Here is a 24,824-nt window from a genome sequence, read left to right as displayed (position 1 = left end):
AAGGCATCTCTATTCGCTGTCTATACTGGAGAGGGAGGCCATGGAGAAGTACATCTGTGATTCTCTAGCAGCAGGTATCATTCGTCTTTCTTCTTCTCTGGCTGGGGCAGGGTTCTTCTTCATTGGGAAGAAGGATGGCTCCTTAAGACCCTGCATAGATTATCGGGGACTGACTGACATCACGGTAAAGAACAGTTATCTTTTGCCATTGATGTCTTCAGCTTTTGAACACTTGCAGGGGGCCACCTGCTTCATGAAGTTGGATCTATGCAACGCTTACCACCTGGTCCGGATAAGAGAGGGGGACGAATGGAAGAAGGCTTTTAGTACACACACTGGGCACTTCTAATACCTAGTTATGCCTTTTGGGCTGTCCAACGCCCCGGCCATCTTCCAAGCACTCATCAATGACGTGTTCTGGGACATGGTCAAACAATTCGTGTTAGTATACCTAGACAACATTCTGATTTTTTCACGTGACATTAATGACCATATCCAGCACATCAGGCAAGTGCTTCAGAGGCTGCTGGAGAATCGACTGTTCATCAAGGTGGAGAAATGTGAGTTCCATGCACAGTTGGTTTCATTCCTGGGGTTCATCCTCTCACCTGATGGTATCTGAATGGACCCCGATAAGGTCAAGGCTGTTGAGAGTTGGCCAACCCCAGACTCTCGCAAGGCGGTCCAATAATTTTACTGTCATGGTTCTGGTGGGTATGTCGGTTTTTTCTGTGTGTTCACGTATTTCATGTGTGTTGCCCTTTAACTCCTGAACGGGTGATTCACGCCACTCACGAGTTAATGTCAGCTGTTCCTCACTGGTGTTATCCTATATTTTCCTCAGCTTGTCTCGTCTTTAGTGCTGGTTTGTTTTCATGGTAGTCAGTTGTACTATCTTCCTGCCAACCTGTTGGTCTCTCTGTTATGCCCTGATCTGTGTGTTCTTTGCCCAGTTTTCATTCCCGTCACAGATACCGGTGAGTGAACTATTCCTGTGGATTACCCGATCAACTCTGTATCCTGCTTGTGGACTGACTATCTGTTACCACACGCCATTGTTCCTGCCTCCTGGCATTTTTGTTTTTCTTTGACATTTTTTATGAACTGTGATATTTGCTGCTATATCCTTAGAGTGGATTATCCTTGTTTTGTTTTTTCCTCCACTGATTTTTCCAGCATGCTTTGAACTTTAACTGTTTGTTTTTTCACTGCTGAAAAACTTTTTCACACTTTATTTTTTCCACCCTCTGGACTATAATTTTTGCCTTGTGGATTCTCTTTTGTTTTTTCATTTAATAAACGAACTTTTTCTCTCTGCATCCTTGGGTCCTTCTGAATCTGTTCTGACACCATGGCCCTGAATCCTCAGTCGATAAATGATTTCTTGGTGAGAAATTATGTGATGAGCTAAGGACACAATGACACCTGTGTAAACGCAGAAGCTGGAACAGATTTGTTATGACAGTACTCTGGGGTGAACCATTCTGTTTTTCTCCATGATTTGATAGACAGAGATATAGAGTGACATTAAACACTGCCAAGTCAAGAGAGATGACCTCACCTCACAGGATTGCTTCTCATCTTGAGTCTTGTTGTTTGATCAATGCATCAGTTCTGCATCAATTGTAGTATGAACTCAGAAGGGTTGGTGAGGTCAACATATTGAGCTGGAAAGGGTCTAGTTCCTTCATATGAAATGAGCCATGATTTGGATCCTGCCCAGACCACTTGCTTTGAACGGAAATTTATGGAGTGTAAACATTGCAAATAATAAGTGTTTGATGGATCTTCGCATAAGGTATGAGAAAGTAAACACAGAGCCAGAACTAGGCAGGCGTGCGCAACCACAGATCTCAGGAGAAAAAATCAATAGAGGTCAGTGCCAGTGCCCAAGACAAGTTGGCTGTTTGCCTTTAATTGGCCCGTGCTACTAAGGTGTGAACATTATCATCAGACAACAATTTTCAGAAATTGCCCTCTTTTGCAGCCTTCCTCTAGTACATCCCGTATTAGGCGCAGATCCAGTTTTTAAACATCTACATGTGCAAGCTAAAGACACACTCGAAGGTATGTAACAGCTGCTATTTACCAACTTGCTAATCAAAGGCAGTGCAATTCAGTCTGATTATCTGGCAGGCAGTTAGAAAGAGGTGTCAAAACTCAATTTAGTTTTCAAATTTCAAATTTAAGTTTTAATTTAAAAATTAAAACTCTCTCTCTCATAATTTAATCCTCATGTCTTTCCAAAATTGTATGACCTTCTTGTGGAACACAAAATGATAAGTTAGGCAGAATGTTAGGGACTGTGTCAGTCACCATTCAGTTTCCAACATGATCACACGAGAAGTCAGCATGTTGTTTCCAAGAGTTTCAATATCCTAGGATTGGACACATTGAGCCAAGTCACTGACAAGCTTCATCTCCCATCAGACATTTTTGCATAGGCTCAATAATATTTAACTTCCTGTGTGGCACGACTGGAAGCGCATTGCGTCAGCAGCGTGGGAGACCCAAGTTCGAGTTCTGTGTTGAAACCAGGAAGTAATCGTGTCTGCATGATCAGTGAAGGCCACAATTTTTCCCTTTAACATTACATTTAACTCCACTGATGGTTAGGTTTAGGTTTAAGATTTGGGGTTGGAGGGTTCAGTTTATAAAATATTCATTCCTCTTCACTGTATTACATGCTGTGCAGCTGAAAACAACTCACTTCACAACTTGATTTGGCACTCTTCCGTGGACATTTCACACAGAAAATGGAGCTCAAACATGTCATTATGCCCAACAATTCTTACTGCTTTGGCCACTGGGGGCAGTGTTTCAAATTTTGGTAAGCACAGACCTATTTTAGCGAAAGAAAAAGTCAACTGTTTTACTGTGAGATCAGCCTGCACTTTCATTGTATGGAGAAAAAAAAACGTGCAACGAAAAACAATTATGACTAAGGTTAACATTCTGACTAACATCCCTTTTGTGTTCCACAAAAAAATAAAGCAATATGGGACTGGAACAACATGAGAGTGAGTAAATGATGACAGAATTTTATTTTGAGGTGAATTATCCCTTTAAAATTCATCTGATATGCAATGAATAAACAATTCTGATACAGTAGGGGAAAATATCTAATGAGATTTTCTTTTGTCTTTTGTTTTGAGTGTCTGTTTAAAGATTAATTTAGCCTACTTGTTTAGTCAAACAGCTAATTATAAAGTTAAAGACAAAAGAACATGATAATTTAAGTAGCAATGAAAACAATCGCTGTGGGGGAAAGAAACAGCATTGAGAACGAATAATCTATATAAAGCTTAATGGACCTGAAAGCCAACATGCTTTGAGTCACATCTCTACATTTGAGACCAGGTAATTAAGGATAAGAAGAAAAGTGGAGAATACAAGTGGGAGGTGACTTTTCCCCTGAATATGACCTCATATGAGCTCGGTTATCACATTCTCACTTTGTCCTTGTCTACACTATTGTTCATTCATACGTGCCTTATATGGACTAGGCAGATGCAGTTGAATGATCTGGAATGACAAGCTGACTTCTTTGGTTTTCTGGGTGTTGTCACAGTGGCAATGGAGATTTGGCATTAGATCTCTCCAGGCAGACGCATCAGAGCTATTGATAGGGAAAACATTTTTTTATAATTATTTCAGTGTTCATTTTCTTTGTGAGGTAGGCCAGTAATGATACATCTTGGCACTACTGCTTTTAACACAGAGCTGTTATGATCTTATACGTAGGAACACCAATGTAATTATTTTGTATTAAATTACATCCTGCTGTGATAAGGGGTCACTTCCTGTCTCCAGATAAATACAGAATTTGTACTTTGCCTTGTCCTTTGACTGCAGTTGAATTTGATTTTGTTTCCATTTATGGAATTGTGGCATGAGTGAGTGTATCAGTGCAAAATAATAATACTAGGGCCTTAAAGTAAATTAAAGTAAATTTCTTTAAATCCAAAGATTTATGACTTGGTGAGAACAACATTTACTTGCTTTGAGCACAGCTAGCTTTTCATTTGTAGCAGTCCTAATAGATAAAATGTATGCTATGCCACAGGTTTGTTTCTTTAGGGCACTGGGGATGTGCTGAAATTAAATACAGCATGGAAGCAACGGATATTTGACAGCTAAGAATATGTTTCTGCCTTGACCTAAGGGCACCATGCTGTCTTAGAGGTCAGTCTTGATAAATATGTGCTGTGATATTTGTTCAGATCACTCTGGTGAATAATGGTAGCAATAATATGACATTTGCTGACACAAAGAACATGACATTTGCAAATGAAAACATTTACAATAGAAGCTGTAAAAAATAAAATAAAAAAATATTGAGTGATTTAATCCTAATAAACAAATAGAAAAAAAAATGTAAATAAATAAAGGTCATAATTTTGTCGTTGTCATCATTATATTATTATTCCAAACCTTTATGATTTTTTCTTCTTCTTCTATGAAATACAAAAAATGTTTTCAGTCTCAGTCACCATGCACTTTCATTGTATGGAAGTGGAAAAATAGAAATAAATAAATAATAATAAAAAGGAAATATACTCATCCTAATTCCAAACCTGTATCACTTTTTTTTTTCTTCAGTGGAACACAACAGGAGATGTTTGTCAGAATGTTCAGTCTCACCTTGCACTTTTATGGTATGGAAAAAAAAGATGCAGTGAAAGTGAATGGTGACTGATGCTAATATTCTGCCTGACATCTCCTTTTGTTTTCCACATTAATTAAGTCATTCAAGAAAATCCAAAAGGCAAATATACATATCAGACATGCAGGCAAAGCACACAAAAAATTCAATTACTTGTTTATTATACTTCACAAAAAAAAAAAAAAAAAAAAATAATCATCACACACCAAACTTTTTGTTAAATATTACCTTTGTTTTGCATCTTCTCTGTTTCTACCTGTGCTGTGATTGGCTGGCTCCTTTGCTGTGAGGGTTGGTGCAGAATAAAAGCAGAGTTGGAGGAGGAGATTGTATTGAGATTGTGAAGATCTGCTTTGTGACACTCAGATTCGTTTTCTCTTAACTTTGGATTTGTATTACGCACCGGCACAATGTGTAAAGGGCTTGCCGCCCTTCCTGCAACATGCTTGAAAAGGTATGAGCTGCTCCGCATCAGATATTATTAGAGATCTTGATATATAATTAATATCCTTGGTTCAATGTTCAAGATTATATGTTGTTATACTTTGTAGCCTATATGTTTTTGTGGACTAAGAGTCAAGTCTGTCATTTGGGAATGAGAATATTGGCTTAGGAAATCAAAATTTGCTTATTAATATGAAAGGTATGTTTTCTTATGCTTAGGAGCCACATTTTTAGAAATGTTTTTGAGATATTTTTTAAAGTTACAATTCAGTTTGCTCTTAAACAGCATTAGCGTTTGTTTCTCAATTTTTATTTTCATATTTGGGTCACCAAAGTCAAAAGACTAATTGAATTATATATGTTTCCCTCAACAGCGCCAAAGATATAAAGCATAAGATTGGCTTCCTGCTTCAAAAGCCAGATCCTCAAAAGCCAGATCCTCAAGAGCAGAAGGCTTTAAAAGAGAAGGCAAAGGCCAGGTAAAAGTGAATAATATAATATAATATAATATAATATAATATAATATAATATAATATAATATAATGTAATAGATGATAACATAATAGAAGATAACATAATAAAAGATAATATAACTAAAAATGTTATGTGCATAATGACTTTTGAAATTGATTATATAAGTATTACTGAAGGTTATAGGCTTTTACTTCATATATGTCTTATGTTTTTTAATTTATTAATCATCCCTTTTATGTTATTTATTCTTCCTCTGATTTTAGAATTTCGCCTGTTGAAACTGAGAAATGGAAAACATCATTTAACAACCTGATCAAAAATGACAGTAAGTGCCAAGATTATTTGGTAATTAAATAAAATCAACTGTTCTGATTCAAAATAATAATAATAATAATAAATAAATAAAAATTTCAGCATGTCAGGGAGTTTGAGTCCAACGGCAAATAAAATCTCAGTAAAATAATAAAGCATTGAGTACATAAGGATATAATTTTCAAATCATTTAATTAATTATTGTTTTATATGTGTTTAATATGTGTAAAGTAATGGAATACTCTTAATTGAGCTGAATACCTTTGAGCCATCGACTAGTCACCCCAGTGACGCTTCATCATGAGATTGTATTAGTTAATGAGTTAGTAATGAACAGGCTGGTAAACTTGTGGCATACTAATGACTTATAAGAAAGCCCTGAAGAACTGACCCTGGTTTATGTGGTCTTGTATTTGCCATCAAAGAGCCCTTGGCCCCATTAATGTCTCTGTTAAACAAGACTATGCTTTGTCAGGCTGATAGACCATGCCAATGTTTTCTCACGCTCCAGAGTGTGCTACGTGTCCGCAGACTGCACTATGTGGCCCCTGAAGAGCCTGAGTGTTCTGCTCTGGTGGGCTATAGGGACTATTGACCCCAAGGACAGTCCTCAGAGAATTCCATTTAGACTGACCTCTTCATTCCTAAACCTCTTTAGCATCCCCAGCATCCTCTCTGAATAACAAATGTAGCTCAAAGATGTGAGATTAAGAAGTCTTCAGACAGTTATTGTGAAGGGCTTATAGGATTTACTATCAAATTAAAGGGATAGTTCACCCTAAAATGGAAATTCTGCTATAATGTATCACACATTCATCACATGTGAGGAGATGCTTGGTAGAGTGACATCCTCAGTCACCATTCACATTTATTGTATTGATAAAATATCCAATGAAGGAGACTGATGAATGATTCTTACATCCTCTTTTGTGTTTCACGGAATAAAAAAGTCAAGGGTGAGTAAATTATGACACAATTTAAATTTATGGGTGAACCATCCCTTTAAGAATATTGCATACAATATTGCTAAAATAGCCTTTTAACATGATTCACTGTGTAAATATTGAGTATCTAACTGCAACACTCTTTTCCTTTCAGTTGGTCGGAAGGCTTTCGCTGCCTTTTTACAGTCCGAGTACAGTCAAGAGAACATTGAGTTCTGGGAGGCCTGTGAGGATTTTAAGCAGACATCAGTGGACAAGATGAACCTGAAAGCTAGAAAGATATTTGAGCAATACGTTGAAGCTGATTCTCCGAAAGAAGTGAGAACGCTACTTGACTGCAATATGTGAATGATGGAACAGACCCATGTAGAAAATGTACTCATAACTCTTATAAATCTTTCAGGTGAATTTGGATTCTGCCACCAGAGAGAATACTAGAAAGAATTTGGAAAGCTGTGATGCATCCTGCTTCGATGAGGCTCAGAGTAAGATCTTCACCCTCATGGAAAAGGACTCATACAGGCGCTTCCTGAAATCCAAATGGTTCCTGGAACTGTCTCAACCACCAATGGACAACAAAACTTGTGGCTTAGAGAAAATAGGAAAGCAAAATATTTTTGACCGCAGTCAGTGCCTGCCAAGTTATGCCTAATCTAACATATCTCCTCCTAGATGAACAAACCATATGCTGAACATTGCCATAATTCGACTTCCACTCATATGGCTTAGGTTTGTAAAGCTTGTTGAGGTCTAAGAATAATAAGGTGGAGTTTTAAGCAAAGGACAAACTAGCCATCACAGCAATGATGCAAATCCATGGTTCAGCCATTGTGATTGTAAAATATTTTCCGTATAATAAAGACCCAAATGGGCAGTACCTGTTACACAAAAGTTATTTCCCATTTATAGCTTTGCAGCAGTGTTATTGAAGTGTGTATCTAATCACTGCGTAAGCATGACACCATCTTCTGAAAGCGTTGTGTGCAGGCAATGTTTTTATAGAAAACAAAGGTAAAACCCACACCTGCTATTCAACCTTGACATTTCTTTGAATTGGCTTGGGAAAACAGTATACCTGTGACGTGGTTTACAACTAAATGACTGTTACAGATGGATAAATTATTCTGCTGAGTTTTTATTTGAGCTATGATGAGAATAACATGATTAATGTCACTGTTAATAACCAAGTATATTCACTTTACTGTAAAATTGTGTAATAAGATATTTATATATGTTTCTGTATAAGCTCTCTTGTCTTTACAGGCGATGTCATTTCCTATTCCTATTATTTTCTGTTGGCCGCCCATGATACATTATACAGAAATATGACAAGCTCTGGAATACAAATGACAAGTGAATGTGATAGATTTGCATGTGCAATGTATAACTTGTCACTGACAATGATTTACATTCCATTATGTTGTGAAACAGTATGGCAGACTTCACATATTAAACGACACATGCTCCTATTAGAATAAATGGCCAAATGTGAGTTGTTTACATATTTGTTTACTGGTGCCATATTTATTTTGTCATATTTATGAATAAAAAAAGATCATACAATTTGAATGGTTTCTGAAATACTTACAGATAAAGCATACAACTCCTAATTTTAAAAGTCAACTGAAATGTTATTCTAAAGATTAACACTTGTACTTTTATATATCTTTTCTCTTCATTTAACAAATGTTGTGTTTTAAAAAACTCAGAACACACATAATCATATGTGACTTGTACTTAGTTGATAATCTAATATCTTTTATCATAACATAATTTCTGTGCTTTGCCCATATACTGTACTGTACATAAAACAGTGATTATTAAAAAGCATAAACTCGAAATCACAGATGTGAATTTAAAATTAAGTTTTACAAGGACTTCCTTCAAACCAGTATTAAAATGTAAGAAATGCATTGATTTCCATCATGTACAAAGCAAACAGTCCCATTATTGAGAGCAGCATCTTGAACGTGTTCTGCACCACATTGTTTATTATATTGTTAAAAACTGCCTCATAAGGTCAACAGCCATAATCTCTTTAAACCCATTATAATGAACACCAGTGTGACTTGTGCATGACGTAATGGAGGACTGTAATACATTTTAAGTGGGTGTTAAGGACACTGAGTGAAGAACACAGGAAATTCAAAAACTATACGTTTACTCTTGGGTATTTTTCAGGAGAATTTGTCCAAATACAGTGATCATTTGAAAACTTTGTAACAAGATGTTTTTTATTTCAGTGATGACAGAGTAATTTTTAACTATTTATATTACCTTAATGTATGACACTTTACAGTAAGGTTGTAAATGTTAACATTAGTTAACACAATAGTTAAAATGAACTAATAAAGAATACTATTTTAAAATTAATCTTGGTTAATGTTTTGTTTATATATTCCAATACATTTTTACATGTAACATCAGTTTCAGGGATTTATCAGCTACAATTAGTTAAATAGTCCTCTTTCCTATGATAAAGACCTACTGATTATAAACAATGCTACTAAATCTTAGCAGTAGAGCAAGATTTTCTCTTTGGCAAGTCAACATGACCTAGCACACATGAAAGCACGTGCTTGTAATTAGGATTGTTGAGATTTTAATGAAATGAACTGATGTTCACTCATTACGTAGAGGGGTGGGAGTTTAAATGATAGAGGCTACTTAATACTCTTTTGAATATGTGATTTGGAGTGTTTTTATCCATTCACTCTCTCTCGCCTATTTTTCTAAGCTCTCTTGTCTTAAATGTATGCTGAGAGATTTTAAAGCCAATCAAAATGCACACAGAGGCTGAGCTGGAGTGGGTTATTTGCAAGAAAACTGCTGGATGGGAACATTTAGTTCTGATCTTTTTTTTGTGCTTCCTTTTTGAAGTAGGAAGCAGAGAAAATCTTCGGATGTAAACAAGTGATGGGAAACTTCAGACTTGTCACACTCAGAGGAAAACAGTCAAAATAATGACTAATACTGAGTGTTGCAATACATCTCTACAATGATGCTTTCCATTCAATTCAGTCCAGCTTTAAGGAATATATCGGGTTCAATACAATTAAGCTCAATTGACAGCATTTGTGGCATAATGTTGATTACCACAAAAATGTATATCAACTCGTCTCTCCTTTTCTTAAAATAATAAAATAAAATCAAAGATACTATGAGGCATTTACAATGGAAGTGATTGTGGCCAAATATTGGAGGGTTTAAAGGCAGAAATTTGAGGCTTATAATTTTATTACATTACGTACATTAATTCTTCTGTTAAAACTCATGTATTATTTGAGGTGTAAAGTTGTTTAAATTGTAATTCTTACAGTTATGTTAGGGTTTTAGGGTTTGTTGACATTACATTGTCATGGCAACGAAGTTGTGAAATTGGCTACACAGAAAAGGTTAGTAAGCAATTTTATCACACTAAAATCATGTTAACATGCATATTGTTAATATCTTATTGCTATACTTTTGAAACAGTGAGTATTATAACATTCAAAAATTGGCCCCCATTCACTTCCAATTTAAGACAGATTTTTGATTTTCCATAACATAAAAGTGCAAGGTGAGACTGAACAAGTCAAAATCAAAAGCAAGTCAAAATTACTTTTTGAGGTAAACCACAAATGCAGTCGATCGAGCTTAACTTGTATTAAAAGTGGAATATTCCTTTAAGAGATGATATATTGCTGATGAATTTAAATGAATAGAAACTGACATTGTAACAATTCAGTTTTGCATTTTGAAATGTACCTTCTGGGTAAACTTTATACGACTTTATTAAACTTTATATTTCAAGCTAGCATGGACTCCACAAGGAAACTTGATGATCCATGTTATCCCAGCATGATTTGAGAATTATTGAAGAGCATCATGTACACTTAAGTGGAAGCAAGGAAATCTGACCTTTTGAACAAAGGAGTTAATATGGTCAATGTCTCAAATTGGTTTATTTTATTAGTTACCTAAAAAAAGCGAAGAATCTTAAATGTTAAATTAAAAAAAAAAAAAAAAAAAAAATGTCAGTCCTACAGCTTTGTTTATTTCCAGGTTTAATTTAGATTTTAAATCCCAGATTTTCAGTATAGACTCTTTTGAACTCTACTGTACTCCTCATTCCTTTCATTAACACTACACATCTAAGCCTGTACAACCGATGTTAATAACAACCTACACAAACAATGAATAGTTAATCACTATCTACATAGCTGTTTTAACATCCCAAAAGAAATGTGTGACTTTGCAATGCTCTTGATCTACAGAGATAGATCTGCTTTGCCTTTGCCGGCAGTGTAACAGAGATGAGTAAATGAGTGTCTGGAGGAACAGAGAACAGGCTGTTTTTCCTGAATGGTTTATCTCTCTCTCTGTTCTCTGTTCTGTTTTGTGGTAGGATCTTGCTGCAGGACAGCAGGCTGCTCATTATGCTTCAGCACAGGGCTTGATGTAATTACACTCTGCTCTGGCGCTTCAGGTGCTGCAGCGCCTGTTTGATCACTGGAGTGAGCAGCTTTTGAAATGCCAGGCTACAGCCCACACAAACAAATACATGCAGAACAGAAATGAACTTCCTTGAACCAAATAAAAATCAAACAGTTTATGGTTTGCATGATATCTGAAATGAAAAGTCCAGCATGGCTGGTTACCATCTGTTGTGTTCTGGGTGCTGCCAGTACAAGGTATGCTGGTATGCTGGTGTCTCCATCAGTTTGCTTTATTACTGTAGCTTGACATGCAGAGCTTCTACATGCTCAAAAATATGCTGATAACAATTAAAAATCAACTTATTCAGAAAATCCAAAAACACAAGAAAAACACATTTACATGAGATTTGGAATGATCAGGTTTTTTGACATTAAAATGTAAACAGGAATGCACACAACACATGTGCACATTGGACATAAGCCATCAGAATGCCTGTAAAGGTGTTAATATGCAGAGCAAAATGTAGGTAATGGGCAAAATTCGATGTGTGCTGATTGGTTCTTGCCCCACTAATAATAATAGAAAAAAATAAAAATAAGGCATAAAGTTTACATTACCTCACACGTTGTCAGCAGGGCCATAGGCAGGAATTCTAGGCACCATTACTGTATATTGCTCTTGGCCCCTTACTTACAACCACTGGAATTGTTGTGGGCCCTACTGCACTTTTGGGCCCCTAGAATTGTTCCCACCTTTCACCCCTGTTGCTACGGCCATGGTTTTTAGCTTATTAAGCATAATCAGTGTAAGGTTGTGCATGTAAACACACTCATCAACCAACTTCAGCAGCCAAGATTTGCTAATTAACATTTTGGTTACACAGCATAAACTTGTTTGGACCATCAAGGAAATTAATGCTGGTCTGAGCATTAATTGCCTAGACCAGAGGCTCTCTGAAAATAAATAAATACATAAATATATATTAAAAAAATGTGGGTAACAGATCTAGAAAACTGATCTTTAATAGACTTTTAAAAGGGAGGAGAAAACACTTCAGTATCTTTTGTTGTTGATATGTCAAAAGTTATGTATCTAATCAGATTCCGCTGTGTTTTGTGGACTGTAACATCTGTGGATTTGTCACTTGGTGGAAGCTGGCCAAATTAGACAGATGCCAACATGGACAGGTTGTGTGACAAGCTATCCTTGAAGGCCAAGAACAAAACTTGAAGAGGAAGATAGAACCAACACTGTAAAAAATGTCTGTAAAAATACGGCCAAATTGCAACATTACCATACTGTTTTAGAAAAAAAAAAAAATCTTGTACTATAAAAAATGCACTTATCTTCTTAAAACACTGATAACGTGAAACATCCCTACAGCTTGCATCTGTAATCTGTAAGTGCAACAGAAAGATTCCCTAACTACAAAGTCCCTACTACATTAAAAGTCCCTACTATTACACTACCCATAATCCTTAAATGAGATTCAATCATTAATTTATTTCCCAAAATGGAAATTGTGCCAAAGACTGGCCACTTACCTAAGCTCAATAAAAGACATACTTGGAAAGCCACTCCTGAGACATATCTTTCAAACTTTTACTGGTCTTCAAAAATGAACTGAAAACTTGAGTTTATTTCACAGTCAGAAAAGACTAAAAATAAAAACACCCTTCAACCCTCCACAGCTGCCACTGTGGGAAAGTCTTAGGCGATGAACATTTCAGAAAGATTTTTTATTTTATTTGTATTGTTATTGAATTATATACAAGAGTAATACAAACTTAAAATAGTCTACATACATCTCACTCAGCAGTTATTAAAACAAATAAACCGCTTGAACTTAAATTTGGCCAGGGATAAACATTACAATTTAAAATAAATTAAATAAAAGAACCGACTCGCGTTTTTCTTGATTTCTTTTTTGTTGTTGTTGTTTCTAATGCACATCATAGGGAGATCAACTCGATTACGTCACTTGCAAGACTTCATGAGATATAGTTAAAATCCTGAAGAAGAAAATAGGGAAAAGTACAATGGAACCCGCCACTTGAAGTAAGACTTCCACCTCGGAAACTCATGTGGAAATGTTTGCTCCGATTTCACAGAGATGCGGGTGCATGGCACTGTGCAAGCATGTCAGGTACCCATGAATCTTAAAGTAAAATGATAAACATTCACTTTTACTAATTAACCATAAATGAGTCAAACTTCCTACACTATATGATAACAAAACCAATGTAGCAAATGTTTGGAGTGACAAATATTCAAAATAGGGTTAATCGCTGTTTGCAGAATTGCACTGTGAGGCTGACATCTGTCACTCCATACATTAAAAAAGAGAGGAGGTTTAACAACGTATATTTGAAGCTATAACGACAACTATGAGGGTGATTTTTCCATAGAAGAGGCTTAGTAAGGTCCCCGTTTCCAACTGTATACATGTAATATTTTGATTCATCTTGCTAAATGAAATATGCCACTGTGATATTATAAATTAATATAATATGATAATTGATATGATACTCCAGCTTCATGTCAAATACGGGAGTGAACGATTATATAACATAGGGATCCTTGCTTTAACTATAGGCCTACCATCTGTCTAGTATGGCTGATATTCATTCATTTCTTTGTATTTATGCAGCATGTAAAATATAGTTTTCACTTTCATTAGAACTGTCATTTATGTTCATAAAAATTGTGTCTGTTTCAAAGAGATTTTTGTCATGTGTTGAACTGAAGATGAGCCTGTATGATGAAGGCAAACTTACGAGACTCTTGTATTCTCCCTTTTATTCCCTTATTTGCACAAAAAAGTGTTTTTTAAAAGTTAACCATGACACAATAATTTGACACAATACATTAAATTGTGTATTGTATCATTACTGTTGTTTAATTATGAATTTTGTGGTGTGCTATTACAGTTTCCTCAAAAAAGTTATTTTTTCTTCAGAAGAATATACTGCTTTATTCATGTCACGTGTAAGCTCATGCTTTGACAATGGGGAAATAATAATAATATGCAAAAATCACGTGTTCTCAGTGATGTTTGGTCGCTCTGCAGATGGCGCTAAAACTTCAGCTGATCAACAGACTGATCTGTTGGCGTTTGAGATCTTTTAACATCAATCGCTTGTATGGTTGTATTCCTCACTTGTAAATCGCTGTATTTAAATGTGACAAAGTGTCATACAATGGGACACTGTAATACTGAGACCATCCACCTTCAAGCCAAAGGTATTTAACTCTATTAACTATTCCTAGAACGTTATTCTTTAATATTGTACACTAAAACATTATGTTTATTACAGTTAATAATATATACAATATAATTAAATTAGTTGTGTGAAGTTTCCTATCAGAGAACACTATACCGGAAGTTCAGATAGCCGCTGAGATTTTACCGGAAATACGAAGGCTATACACAGTGCATAGAGTCAAGTGCTAGTACTAGTATTGCTAAATTGTTTGTTATTTAGGTTGCTAGGAGACGTCTCTGTTGACAATCGAGCACTGGCTGAGCAAACAAGAAAATTGCAGTTTTGATTGTTATACATCATCTTCATAGAATGGGGCAATGGAATTCATATGGTCAGAGATACCATGTCAGAATTTCCCACATCAGTTTTGAAAGGAACGCAGACCCTTTATTTAATTATTTTCATTTAAAAGTCTTATGACAGAAACAGCTGCTGTTGTGTTTTCTATGGTAACACCACCACTATGCATTTACCACTAACTCCCTTAGATTTAAAGATTCTACAGATCTTACTACTGATTTCACAATACACTAATGGATTCTTGGAGCTCAAGGTAGGTACTTTATTGGTTATGATGAATATGATGTTTAATTCTGAAACACTATGTTTTCTCATGGATTCTAAGGAATTTAAGCCTGTTGTCCCTTATCTTGAGTTAAACATATCTCTCATAAATGTTCAGACAATCATTTCCCCCTAACAACAGATTGAGTGACAGATTGTCAAGGTATGTTCGGTAATTATATATATTTGTGCAATGTTTATGTATCCTCACATTTATTCTATTATTATGAATTTCACATATGCGTAATATATTACTTTCACTTCTCCAGATTTCCATCCATGTGAGTTGGCAAGCCTTGGTATGATCACCTGTGCGGATTTACATAGCAGGTTATTTACATTTCTGGTTCTCAAGGTAAAAAACAAATACATTTGCCAATAATCCATGTAGAAAATTTATGAATTCATACGTTATACAGAAAAATATTTAAAGAAAGGCAGTTTTCAATTTAAAAACATTTTAGTAACACAAACTGCTTGCCTCCCAGCATGGTGCGTGGAAGGCCTGAGAAAAATCAGCTAGCTCCAGTAAGAAGGTATGTATAATAATTCCTGTTTGTTTGGGTAATGACGTGTTATTTTAGATTGTTAAACATACTGACAGCCATGTGATGATAATAATTGGTTATTTCATTAATTGTAATTGGAGGCAGCATCATAGTAGTTTTTGAGTAGGCCTATAAATGTAGTGAGCAAGCTTGGATCAGGTGCTAGTACAACCTAGCTAATTTGTGAAGATCACAAGATATTTGTGTAACTGACAAACTTGATATTGAATATAGGGTGTTTTCATAGTGCAGAAATGTTCACCTGCAAAATGTGCTCACAAAATTGTTCTACAATCTAGACAAAAGTAAGGCACATGCGAATACACAGACATGTCTCTAACGCATATTTTAAGTGCCGTGTTACCTAACTGTAACAAAACTTTTGTAAAGTTTGAAACTTTCATACTCACACTTATCGACACAAAGATGGCAAATCAGATGTGAGGCAAGTGCTGTTTGTCACATTTGATTTAGCATGCCATATTAATTTGTGCAGTGTCAAGTGTGAGAATTTGAAGAACTTAATCTGTCATCTCAAAACACACATCAGAGAGGGGAAATCCATTCCCTGTCCATTTCGACAATGTGATAAATCCTTTACAGTTTTGTCCACAGTCACATCTTGTATATCTAAGGAAAAAGTGATTCTTCAGGGGGAAATCAGTCCATTGTAAATCCTGCCTGTTATTCTGGGTATAAAGAACAGAAGTTTGATACACAGCTGTTTGCTCAAAGCAATACTGAAAGCACTGAGGAATATATTTTAGCAGAAATTGTTGATGAAGACCAGTTTTGAGAAGTGTTGCCCTGTTTTATTTGAAATTGCAAAGCAAATTGCTGCTTCCAACATCTGTCATACAAACAATTGTAGAAAATTTTCAAGAGCCTCATGAGATAAGCCAGTCACATTTACTTTTCAAGATGAAAGAAAAATTGCACTTGGAGTTCAGGAAGAAGGCATAAATGCGGTCATTGATATCTTGAAAAGTGAAGATCTTTTTTTATGCTTGCAATTCTCATACGCTTAAAACTGACCAAAGAAGGAAAACGGTTTTCAAGAGTATGTTTAATTACATTTATCCAGTACCAATTTGTCTTGGGCAGAATGATGCTGGTAAAGAGTGCTTTGTGCAGTATGTGCCAATTAAAAAAACAATCGAATCTCTCTTTTGGATGAGGTCTGTTGTGGAGCAGCACAAATAAGTTCAAATTTCTGTCCGATCTAGTAATGTACTTCGAGATGTGTGGGATGGCAAGAATATGGCTGAAAGTGTGTTTTACAAAGAACAGATCTCTCCATTTGGCTTGATCTTGTATCAGGATGCTTTAGAAGTAGCAAACCCTTTGGGTTCCGGGAAGAAGAAGCACAAGATACTTTCTGTATGCCACTGTTGCAGATATTGCACCACACATTAGATTAAGCATTGACCAAATGCAACTTGTACTGCTTTGCAGGGAGCAGGATTTCAAGTATTTTGGACAAAATTTAGTGCTGGGTCCCTTGGTCCAAGACCTTAAAGATCTTGAGGTAAGTGGTATTACTTTGCCATGGACAGGTGTGCAAGCGAACATTATGCGCCATTGCCGGAGATAACCTGGGATCTCATAATATTGGAGGCTTTGTTGAAAATTTTAGTAAGAGTATGCACTTCTGCAGATATTGTTAGATTGAGCAGGCAACATTTCAAGTAGATCCTCTTGCCAAAGGCTGTATTAGAACAGTGCAATCATACAGTGATTTTGCAAAGGCTCAGAGTTGTGGTCGATCATCATATGGCCATGGAGGTGTCAAATTTAACTCCATATTTAATGAGCTCACATATTTTCATGTGTGTCAGTCTGGGTTAACTCCATGTATTGGCCATGATCTTTTTGAAGGTATTGTGTCATCTGATTTGGCATTATATACAGTGCATCCGGAAAGTATTCACAGCGCTTCACTTTTTGCACATTTTGTTATGTTACAGCCTTATTCCAAAATGGATTAAATTCATTATTTTCCTCAAAATTCTACAAACAATACCCCATAATGACAACGTGAAAGAAGTTTATTTGAAATCTTTACAAATTTATAAAAAATAAAAAAAAACAACAAAAAAAAAACAATCACATGTACAGAAGTATTCACAGCCTTTGCTCAATACTTTGTTGAAGCACCTTTGGCACCAATTACAGCCTCAAGTCTTTTTGAGTATGATGCTACAAGCTTGGCACACCTATTTTTGGGCAGTTTCTCCCATTCTTCTTTGCAGGACCTCTCAAGCTCCATCAGGTTGTATGGGGAGCGTCGGTGAACAGCCATTTTCAGATCTCTCCAGAGATGTTAAATCGGGTTCAAGTCTGGGCTCTGGCTGGGCTACTCAAGGACATTCACAGAGTTGTCCCGTAGCCACTCCTTTGTTATCTTGGCTGTGTACTTAGGGTCGTTGTCCTGTTGGAAGATGAACCTTCGCCCCAGTCTGAGGTCCAGAGCACTCTGGAGCAGGTTTTCATCAAGGATGTCTCTGTACATTGCTGCATTCATCTTTCCCTCGATCCTGACTAGTCTCCCAGTTCCTGCCGCTGAAAAACATCCCCACAGCATGATGCTGCCACCACCATGCTTCACTGTAGGGATGGTATTGGCCAGGTGATGAGCGGTGCCTGGTTTCCTCCAGACATGACGCTTGCCATTCAGGCCAAAGAATTCAATCTTTGTTTCATCAGACCAGAGAATTTTGTTTCTCATGGTCTGAGAGTCCATCAGGTGCCTTTTGGCAAACTCCAGGCGGGCTGTCATGTGCCTTTTACTGAGGAGTGGCTTCCGTCTAGCCACTCTACCATACAGGCCTGATTGGTGGAGTGCTGCAGAGATGGTTGTTCTTCTGGAAGGTTCTCCTCTCTCCACAGAGAAATGCTGGAGCTCTGTCAGAGTGACCATCAGATTCTTGGTCACCTCCCTGACTAAGGCCCTTCTCCCCCGATCGCTCAGCTTGGCTGGGTGGCCAGCTCTAGGAAGAGTCCTGGTGGTTCCAAACTTCTTCCATTTAAGGATGATGGAGGCCACTGTGCTCATTGGGACCTTCAATGCTGCAGACATTTTTCTGTACCCTTCCCCAGATCTGTGCCTCGTTACAATCCTGTCTCGGAGGTCTACAGACAATTCCTTGGACTTCATGGCTTGGTTTGTGCTCTGACATGCACTGTTAACTGTGGGACCTTATATAGACAGGTGTGTGCATTTCCAAATCATGTCCAATCAACTGAATTTACCACAGGTGGACTCCAATCAAGTTGTAGAAACATCTCAAGGATGATGAGTGGAAACAGGATGCACCTGAGCTAAATTTTGAGTGTCATGGCAAAGGCTGTGAATACTTATGTACATGTGATTTTTTTTTTCTTTTTTTTTTTTCTTTTTTTATTTTAAATAAATTTGCAAAGATTTTAAACAAACTTCTTTCACGTTGTCATTATGGGATATTGTTTGTAGAATTTTTAGGAAAATAATTGGAATAAGGCTGTAACATAACAAAATGTGGAAAAAGTGAAGCGCTGTGAATACTTTCCGGATGCACTGTATCAAACACCTTGCAATAGCGGAGAAGAAATTCACATATCAAGAATTGAATAGACACATCAATCATTTTAAGTACTTAGACAATGATGACAACAATAAACCTTGTGAGGTTCAATCTGGGAGTGAAAAACTCTCTGACCAAGCAGTGCAAAACTGGTGCTTGCTGAGAATGTTGCTAGTCTTGATTGGAGACAAAATTCATATGTGCACCAGCTATCTCTGTTAGCCAGGTAGCGTATTAAAAAATTTTGATTGAAGAGTATTTATTTTTTCGATTGCAAGCCTTTCCTAATCATCCATTAAAGGCCAAACACCATTTCATTATTCACTATCCAGAGCTGATTGTCCACTTTGGCCCTCTCATCCATCTGTGGACACGAAGGTTTGAAAGCAAACACACACATTTCAAACAGTGTGCCTGGAAATTACACAACTTTAAAATCTCTGTGGAACCCTCAGTGCTGGCAACTTCTTCCCACCAAATTTGGTAGTGGAAAAAAAACACAGATTTTTTTTTAGGAGACTACAATGATGACATTAAACAATCAATTTCTCATCTGAACTTTGAACCTGTGAACTCTCAGATAGCACACAAGGTTACAGTAAAGGGAACAAAGTACAAAAAAGACATGTTTGTTGCAATTGGTGAAGGTGATGAAGGGTTTTTATTTTGACAGATCAAATTTGTTCTAATCCATAAGGGTTTAATAGCAGTTTATTTTATTACTGAACAGTATCAGGCTGTTCGCTGTCCTGACATGGGTGTTTATTGCCTTGCACCAATGCAGAGGAAGGCTTTGCCAAACATTGATGAAGAGACCCAAGTTATTTCTACACTAAAGAAGTGTGGTGTAGAATGTAAAGGAGACTTGCAGTATGTACGTCAAGAGGACATTGATGGCCTCTTGCCAATTATTCAACTTCGCAAGCTAATGGAGGCATTTAGATTAGGTAATTATGTACACCAATCATGTTTGTTTTACCTAGTATATTAGCATGCTGAGAATGTTTTATATAAAAATTGCCCTTATTGTTTAATGATTAAAAAATGATATATTTTTTTTTCAGAGACAGAGACCGTGTTTCTGCAGTTAATTTCTTGCCCTTCACTGATGCCTGGCCCATCTTTACATACCAGCCCATAACCAAGTGCTTTCTTGTCATCTCTTTCTGGCTCATCACCTCACACAAGCACATCTTCAATTTCATCATCCCCTGAGATGGATTGTACAGGCCCAATAACTCTTATCTTCTTTCGCTGTGTCCAAATCATGGCCTGAGACATTTCAGTTCCCTTTGGAAAAAATGCCCCAAGAAATCCATTCAGCAGTTTCTGCTGGGAGGAGGTGCCAAATGGTAAGAATCCTAGTGGATGAGATGTGCAAATATGAGCTTAACCCTTCACGATCACAATGTGTTATAATCTGCAAAAACATAATCAACCAACCAACAGCTTTGCTGATATGTTCCCTGAGGGCACCTTAATGGCTGGAAGTTACTGTTCTCTCTTCAATCAGGTGAAAACTCAGACTGAGAATGTAAACCGTGAAAGCACATTCACACACCATAGGGTTTCATCACATTCTGCACACAAGAGGGGAATGTGTAAGATTTCAGCCTCAGATCCCACCTGAAGAAACTGAACAGACATTGGAAAACAAGCGACTGAGACTAGAGGAAATTTACAAAAAGGAGGGCATGGGTGGAGTAGGAGTGAGCAGAGGTGATGAATACAATGGAGGCTACATACTGCTGTCAATGACAGTATATAAATGCATCACCATCCCCCTCCATTGAAGAAGTCAGGAGCCAATGGCCTTATCTTTTCCATTTAAAGTCCATCTTTACTCATTTTCAACTCCTAACTGATATTAATGTTCTGCATTCCCTGGAGCTTTCCTTGGATCAAAGTGGAAGATCATAAAATCAAATTATAAAAATGTCAAAGCTGTGTTCTCTCAGTCTCATGCTGAGGATGTTGAGGTGGGACTCCGTGTTGTGAAGTTACTGATGGCACACTTTAAAGAAATCACAGAAGGACTACAGTTTTTTCTGATGTAAGTAATCTGTTCTTTTCACCTCCAAATGTTCTTTTAAATTGAATGTTTATTGGTTTTCAAAGGTATTATACATACAAATTGACACAAGTTAAGAGTAATGGAGAAACTGTAACACCTCCAGATGTTATTCTAACATGTATTTTGTTCCCTACAGGCATCTGCCAGTGCAGTAGACATTGAGAGGACCTTTAGTTTACCTGCAAGTCCTCGTCTCATACTGCTTGGTATGTGCACTATTATTAAGGAATTAAGGAAGTAAAAACGGAGTGATTGAACCACACTGACCACATGACTTATTCCTGCACAATGTGTTGCCTATTCAACAGTATTCAGCATTGTAATTCACTTAGGTTACCACAAAATTATGTTTTCTAAGATATATTGTTTAAAGTTTCAGGTAGACCAAATCAGTTCTGCATTGAGCATTGGATGATCAGCTTTGAGGGACAGGTCATTTGTGAGAGCATCTAACCTACATTTTTTGACAGGCCTTGCTTCTGTTTTTCAGTGTACTACATTTTCAATGTACAGTACCAGGTACACTGGAATTCATTCAGAGGTAAGAAATTTCCTATTCACCTCCACTTCAACTTTCATTTGGCACTCAAGCACATATCATTAAAAAATGTATTAAAGCTGAAGTGTATCATTTCCGTGACACTAGTGTTACCAAACAAAATTGCAAAAATGTAACCATTTTATCCAAAAATTACACATATCAGCTTTAACCATTATTTTGTTTAAACTCTAATCTAACAATAATGTTTTTACAATACAGGCGTTTTATTGGTATAAACCCATAAAGGGGGTCTAAGACCAGCTGGGACAAAATGTTCTCAAAAAGGACTGGGAAAATGGTCCTAAAGAAGACTGTCACAGTCAATCCCAATGTCTCCAACCTACTGAAGAAACTCATAGACTTTGAATGCAGTTTCATTTAAAGAAGTCAGCAATAAGTTCACATTCTCTCTCATACACACACTTACATTGTCACCTTAGTCAAACATGTGGTCACTCCAATTCTCACAGTCTTTTGACACAAACTCTCATGCATTCATTGTGACTGTCATACTGACATACAACTTAAAGGGCAAGTCTTGTTTTTGCTTAATTTTTTTTTAGCTGATTATGTGAACATTTTGTTCTTGAATTTTATTTCAGTTTGTAATGCTGCCATTTTATTGTAATTTTTGATGCTGGAATTTTGATATCTAATGTGAGTTTTTCAGTTGAATGTAATATGGCAAAACTCATTGTTTCACATAACTAAGATATGTGAAATAAATAAAAGAATGTTTTAAATAAAAACGTATTCAGGTCAATTCAAACTGTGTCATGTCATGTTAATAGTAATTTTAATCTGGGGAGTGTTTTTTTTTTGTGTATAATCTGTGAAAATTACGGTAATTTACTGTATTTTGAAATCACAGTAAGAATACGCAAACAAAAAACGGTATTGATACTTCATAAAACTAGTAAACAGCTGGCAACCCTGCTGCGAGCTCTATACTGTATTTTTAACATTTACAGTATTTAACTGTGTAGTGAAAATACAGCAAGACACTGTCAATGTAAAAACGGTACAAACCCCGCAGAAACACAGTATGGTGCTGGCACCCCTGATACCAGTATGTTACTATATATATATATATATATATATATATATATATATATATATATATATATATATATAATAATTATTTTTTATTATTATTATATTTTACTGTGTTGGAGATTTACAGCAAGAAAATGTAAATTAAAAGCAGCACAATCACTGTAAGACAACAGTAAGGAGTTGGCACCCCTGCTGCCAGCAAAATACTGTATTTTTTAATTTACAGTACTCTACTGATTTTTTATAACACAACAAAACACTGTTTATTCAAAAACGGTACAACCACTGAAGTAAAACTTTGCTGTTATTTTACAGTTTTTAATGGTCTGTCATGATATGACATATGAGATATGTCATACAAACATACGTGTTGACTCCAAAGAGCAATAAACTTCTCTTCCAAATGCAACATCAATGAGTACTTTCCGGACACCATGCTTTTTCTGCAGAAAAAATAAATTGCTTCCGTCCTAAACAATCAACATAACTATATCATAAGATTGCTTATAATATAATACAATAATATTCATCAAATTACAAATCTAGAAGTTTTAAAATACAAACCAGCCCAAGTAGAACCTTACTCACCTTAAGCATTTTGTAATTCTCAATATTAATAATCACATCTGTTTGACAATAACAGTAACAATGTGCCAATAAATATAATGCAGTTGTGTCAAGTTACAAGCAAATCATGACTTTATACATAAACCAGTGTTTCCCAACCACTGTGCCCACTAATGTGCCGTGAAAGATGGTCAGGTGTGCCATGGAAAATTATCAAATTCCTCAAAATAAATAAATACAGTTTTTCCCGGTACTTTAGTGAAGGCATAGAGATGGTAGAAGAGTTTTAAAGTTGCCAATTCAGTATATTTTCCATTACAAAGTATTTTATGCAACCAGTTTAAATATTTTGTCCATCATAACATTATTGTTCTAACAAACTCTAGTCCCCACATGCCCACAAAATGATGCTTCATCATCAGACTTGTAGTAAAAACATTCAGTCAGTGAACCTTCGACAATGGTTAAGTGGGATAGTGGTGTGCCATGGGATTTTGTAATCGTAAAAAGTGTGCCATGGCAGAAAAAAGGTTGGGAAACACTGACCTAAACCACAAAGAGTTCATCTGCAAAAAAGCATCCAAAAGAAAACACACAGCAGTATGTAAATTCTGCAATGCAACGCTTACCGAGACAGCTGGGACCATGTCAAACTTTTATTGGCACTTAGAAAGGAAGCATAAAGAAAGGTAAGCTATGTGTAAGTAATGCTAGCAAAGCTAGCTAGCTAACGTTAGCAATCTGCCTCTTGCTGCATTCCATTCAACTTGGAAAGTTACTACATTGTTTAAGACAGAGAAAAGTGAAAATTTGAGTATTGAATAATTGTTTGATATATATGGCAATAAAAGAGGTGAATGAAGAGGAATCTTCATTTGTTGTCTGTGGGTGTTTTTATGGGAATGTGGATCTTTGAGATCAATTTGAGGAGTGCCTATGGTTTGCATGTTCCACATTTTACTGTGTGTCATGCAATGTGGGACTCGCACTGGCCTGGTCTTGGTCTTGACTCAGTCTCGCCCTGCCTTGGTCTCGACTTTGTCTCAACCCCTTAAAGTCTTGGTCTTGTCTCGGTCTCGATACACTCTGGTCTTGACTTGGTCTCGGTTTAGGTGGTCTTGACTACAACACTGCCTCCCGCTGAGAGGTGCTAATGGGCATTCTGTCTCCCTCTGCCTAATGTTAATGAAGCTAACACCTGAAATCATTGGAAAAATCAGCTAGTGTAGAGGGAGCTTTAAATATAAAATCTAGAACCTGACGTAAAACCATTGGTTTACACTACCAAAACAATTGATTCACTACTACTTTATTGTACCTACCAGAACTGTACATGTCATAAAACTATTTCAAATTATTTGCTTTATTTGAAGGAAGTGGCTTGAT

The 24,824-nt window shown here is 36.4% G+C and overlaps 1 protein-coding gene and 1 long non-coding RNA gene across 3 annotated transcripts; both read left to right on the top strand.

Moving 5' to 3' along the window:
- Nucleotides 1-5,005: 5,005 nt before the first annotated feature.
- LOC127449656 (regulator of G-protein signaling 4-like) lies at nt 5,006-8,403 on the top strand. Its single transcript, XM_051713205.1, has 5 exons — nt 5,006-5,120; nt 5,485-5,589; nt 5,848-5,909; nt 6,995-7,158; nt 7,244-8,403. The coding sequence occupies exons 1-5, from the start codon at nt 5,077-5,079 to the stop codon at nt 7,490-7,492; spliced, it is 624 nt and encodes a 207-aa protein (XP_051569165.1). The 5' UTR covers nt 5,006-5,076; the 3' UTR covers nt 7,493-8,403.
- Nucleotides 8,404-15,232: 6,829 nt separating this feature from the next.
- Nucleotides 15,233-22,568, top strand: LOC127449176 (uncharacterized). 2 transcript variants are annotated; one of them, XR_007898681.1, is made up of 9 exons: nt 15,233-15,444; nt 15,578-15,625; nt 17,093-17,165; nt 19,985-20,147; nt 20,265-20,552; nt 20,714-21,253; nt 21,411-21,480; nt 21,765-21,815; nt 22,035-22,568. It is a non-coding gene; the product is annotated as an uncharacterized LOC127449176 (long non-coding RNA). The 2 variants fall into 2 exon arrangements; XR_007898680.1 differs by having other exon boundaries at nt 20,265-21,253.
- Nucleotides 22,569-24,824: the final 2,256 nt, after the last annotated feature.

The sequence above is a fragment of the Myxocyprinus asiaticus genome, chromosome 12, assembly GCF_019703515.2.
Source record: "Myxocyprinus asiaticus isolate MX2 ecotype Aquarium Trade chromosome 12, UBuf_Myxa_2, whole genome shotgun sequence".
NCBI classification, from domain to species: Eukaryota; Metazoa; Chordata; class Actinopteri; order Cypriniformes; family Catostomidae; genus Myxocyprinus; species Myxocyprinus asiaticus.
The sequence above is the reverse complement of the archived record's forward strand: the minus strand, read 5'-3'. Positions and strand labels throughout refer to the sequence as shown.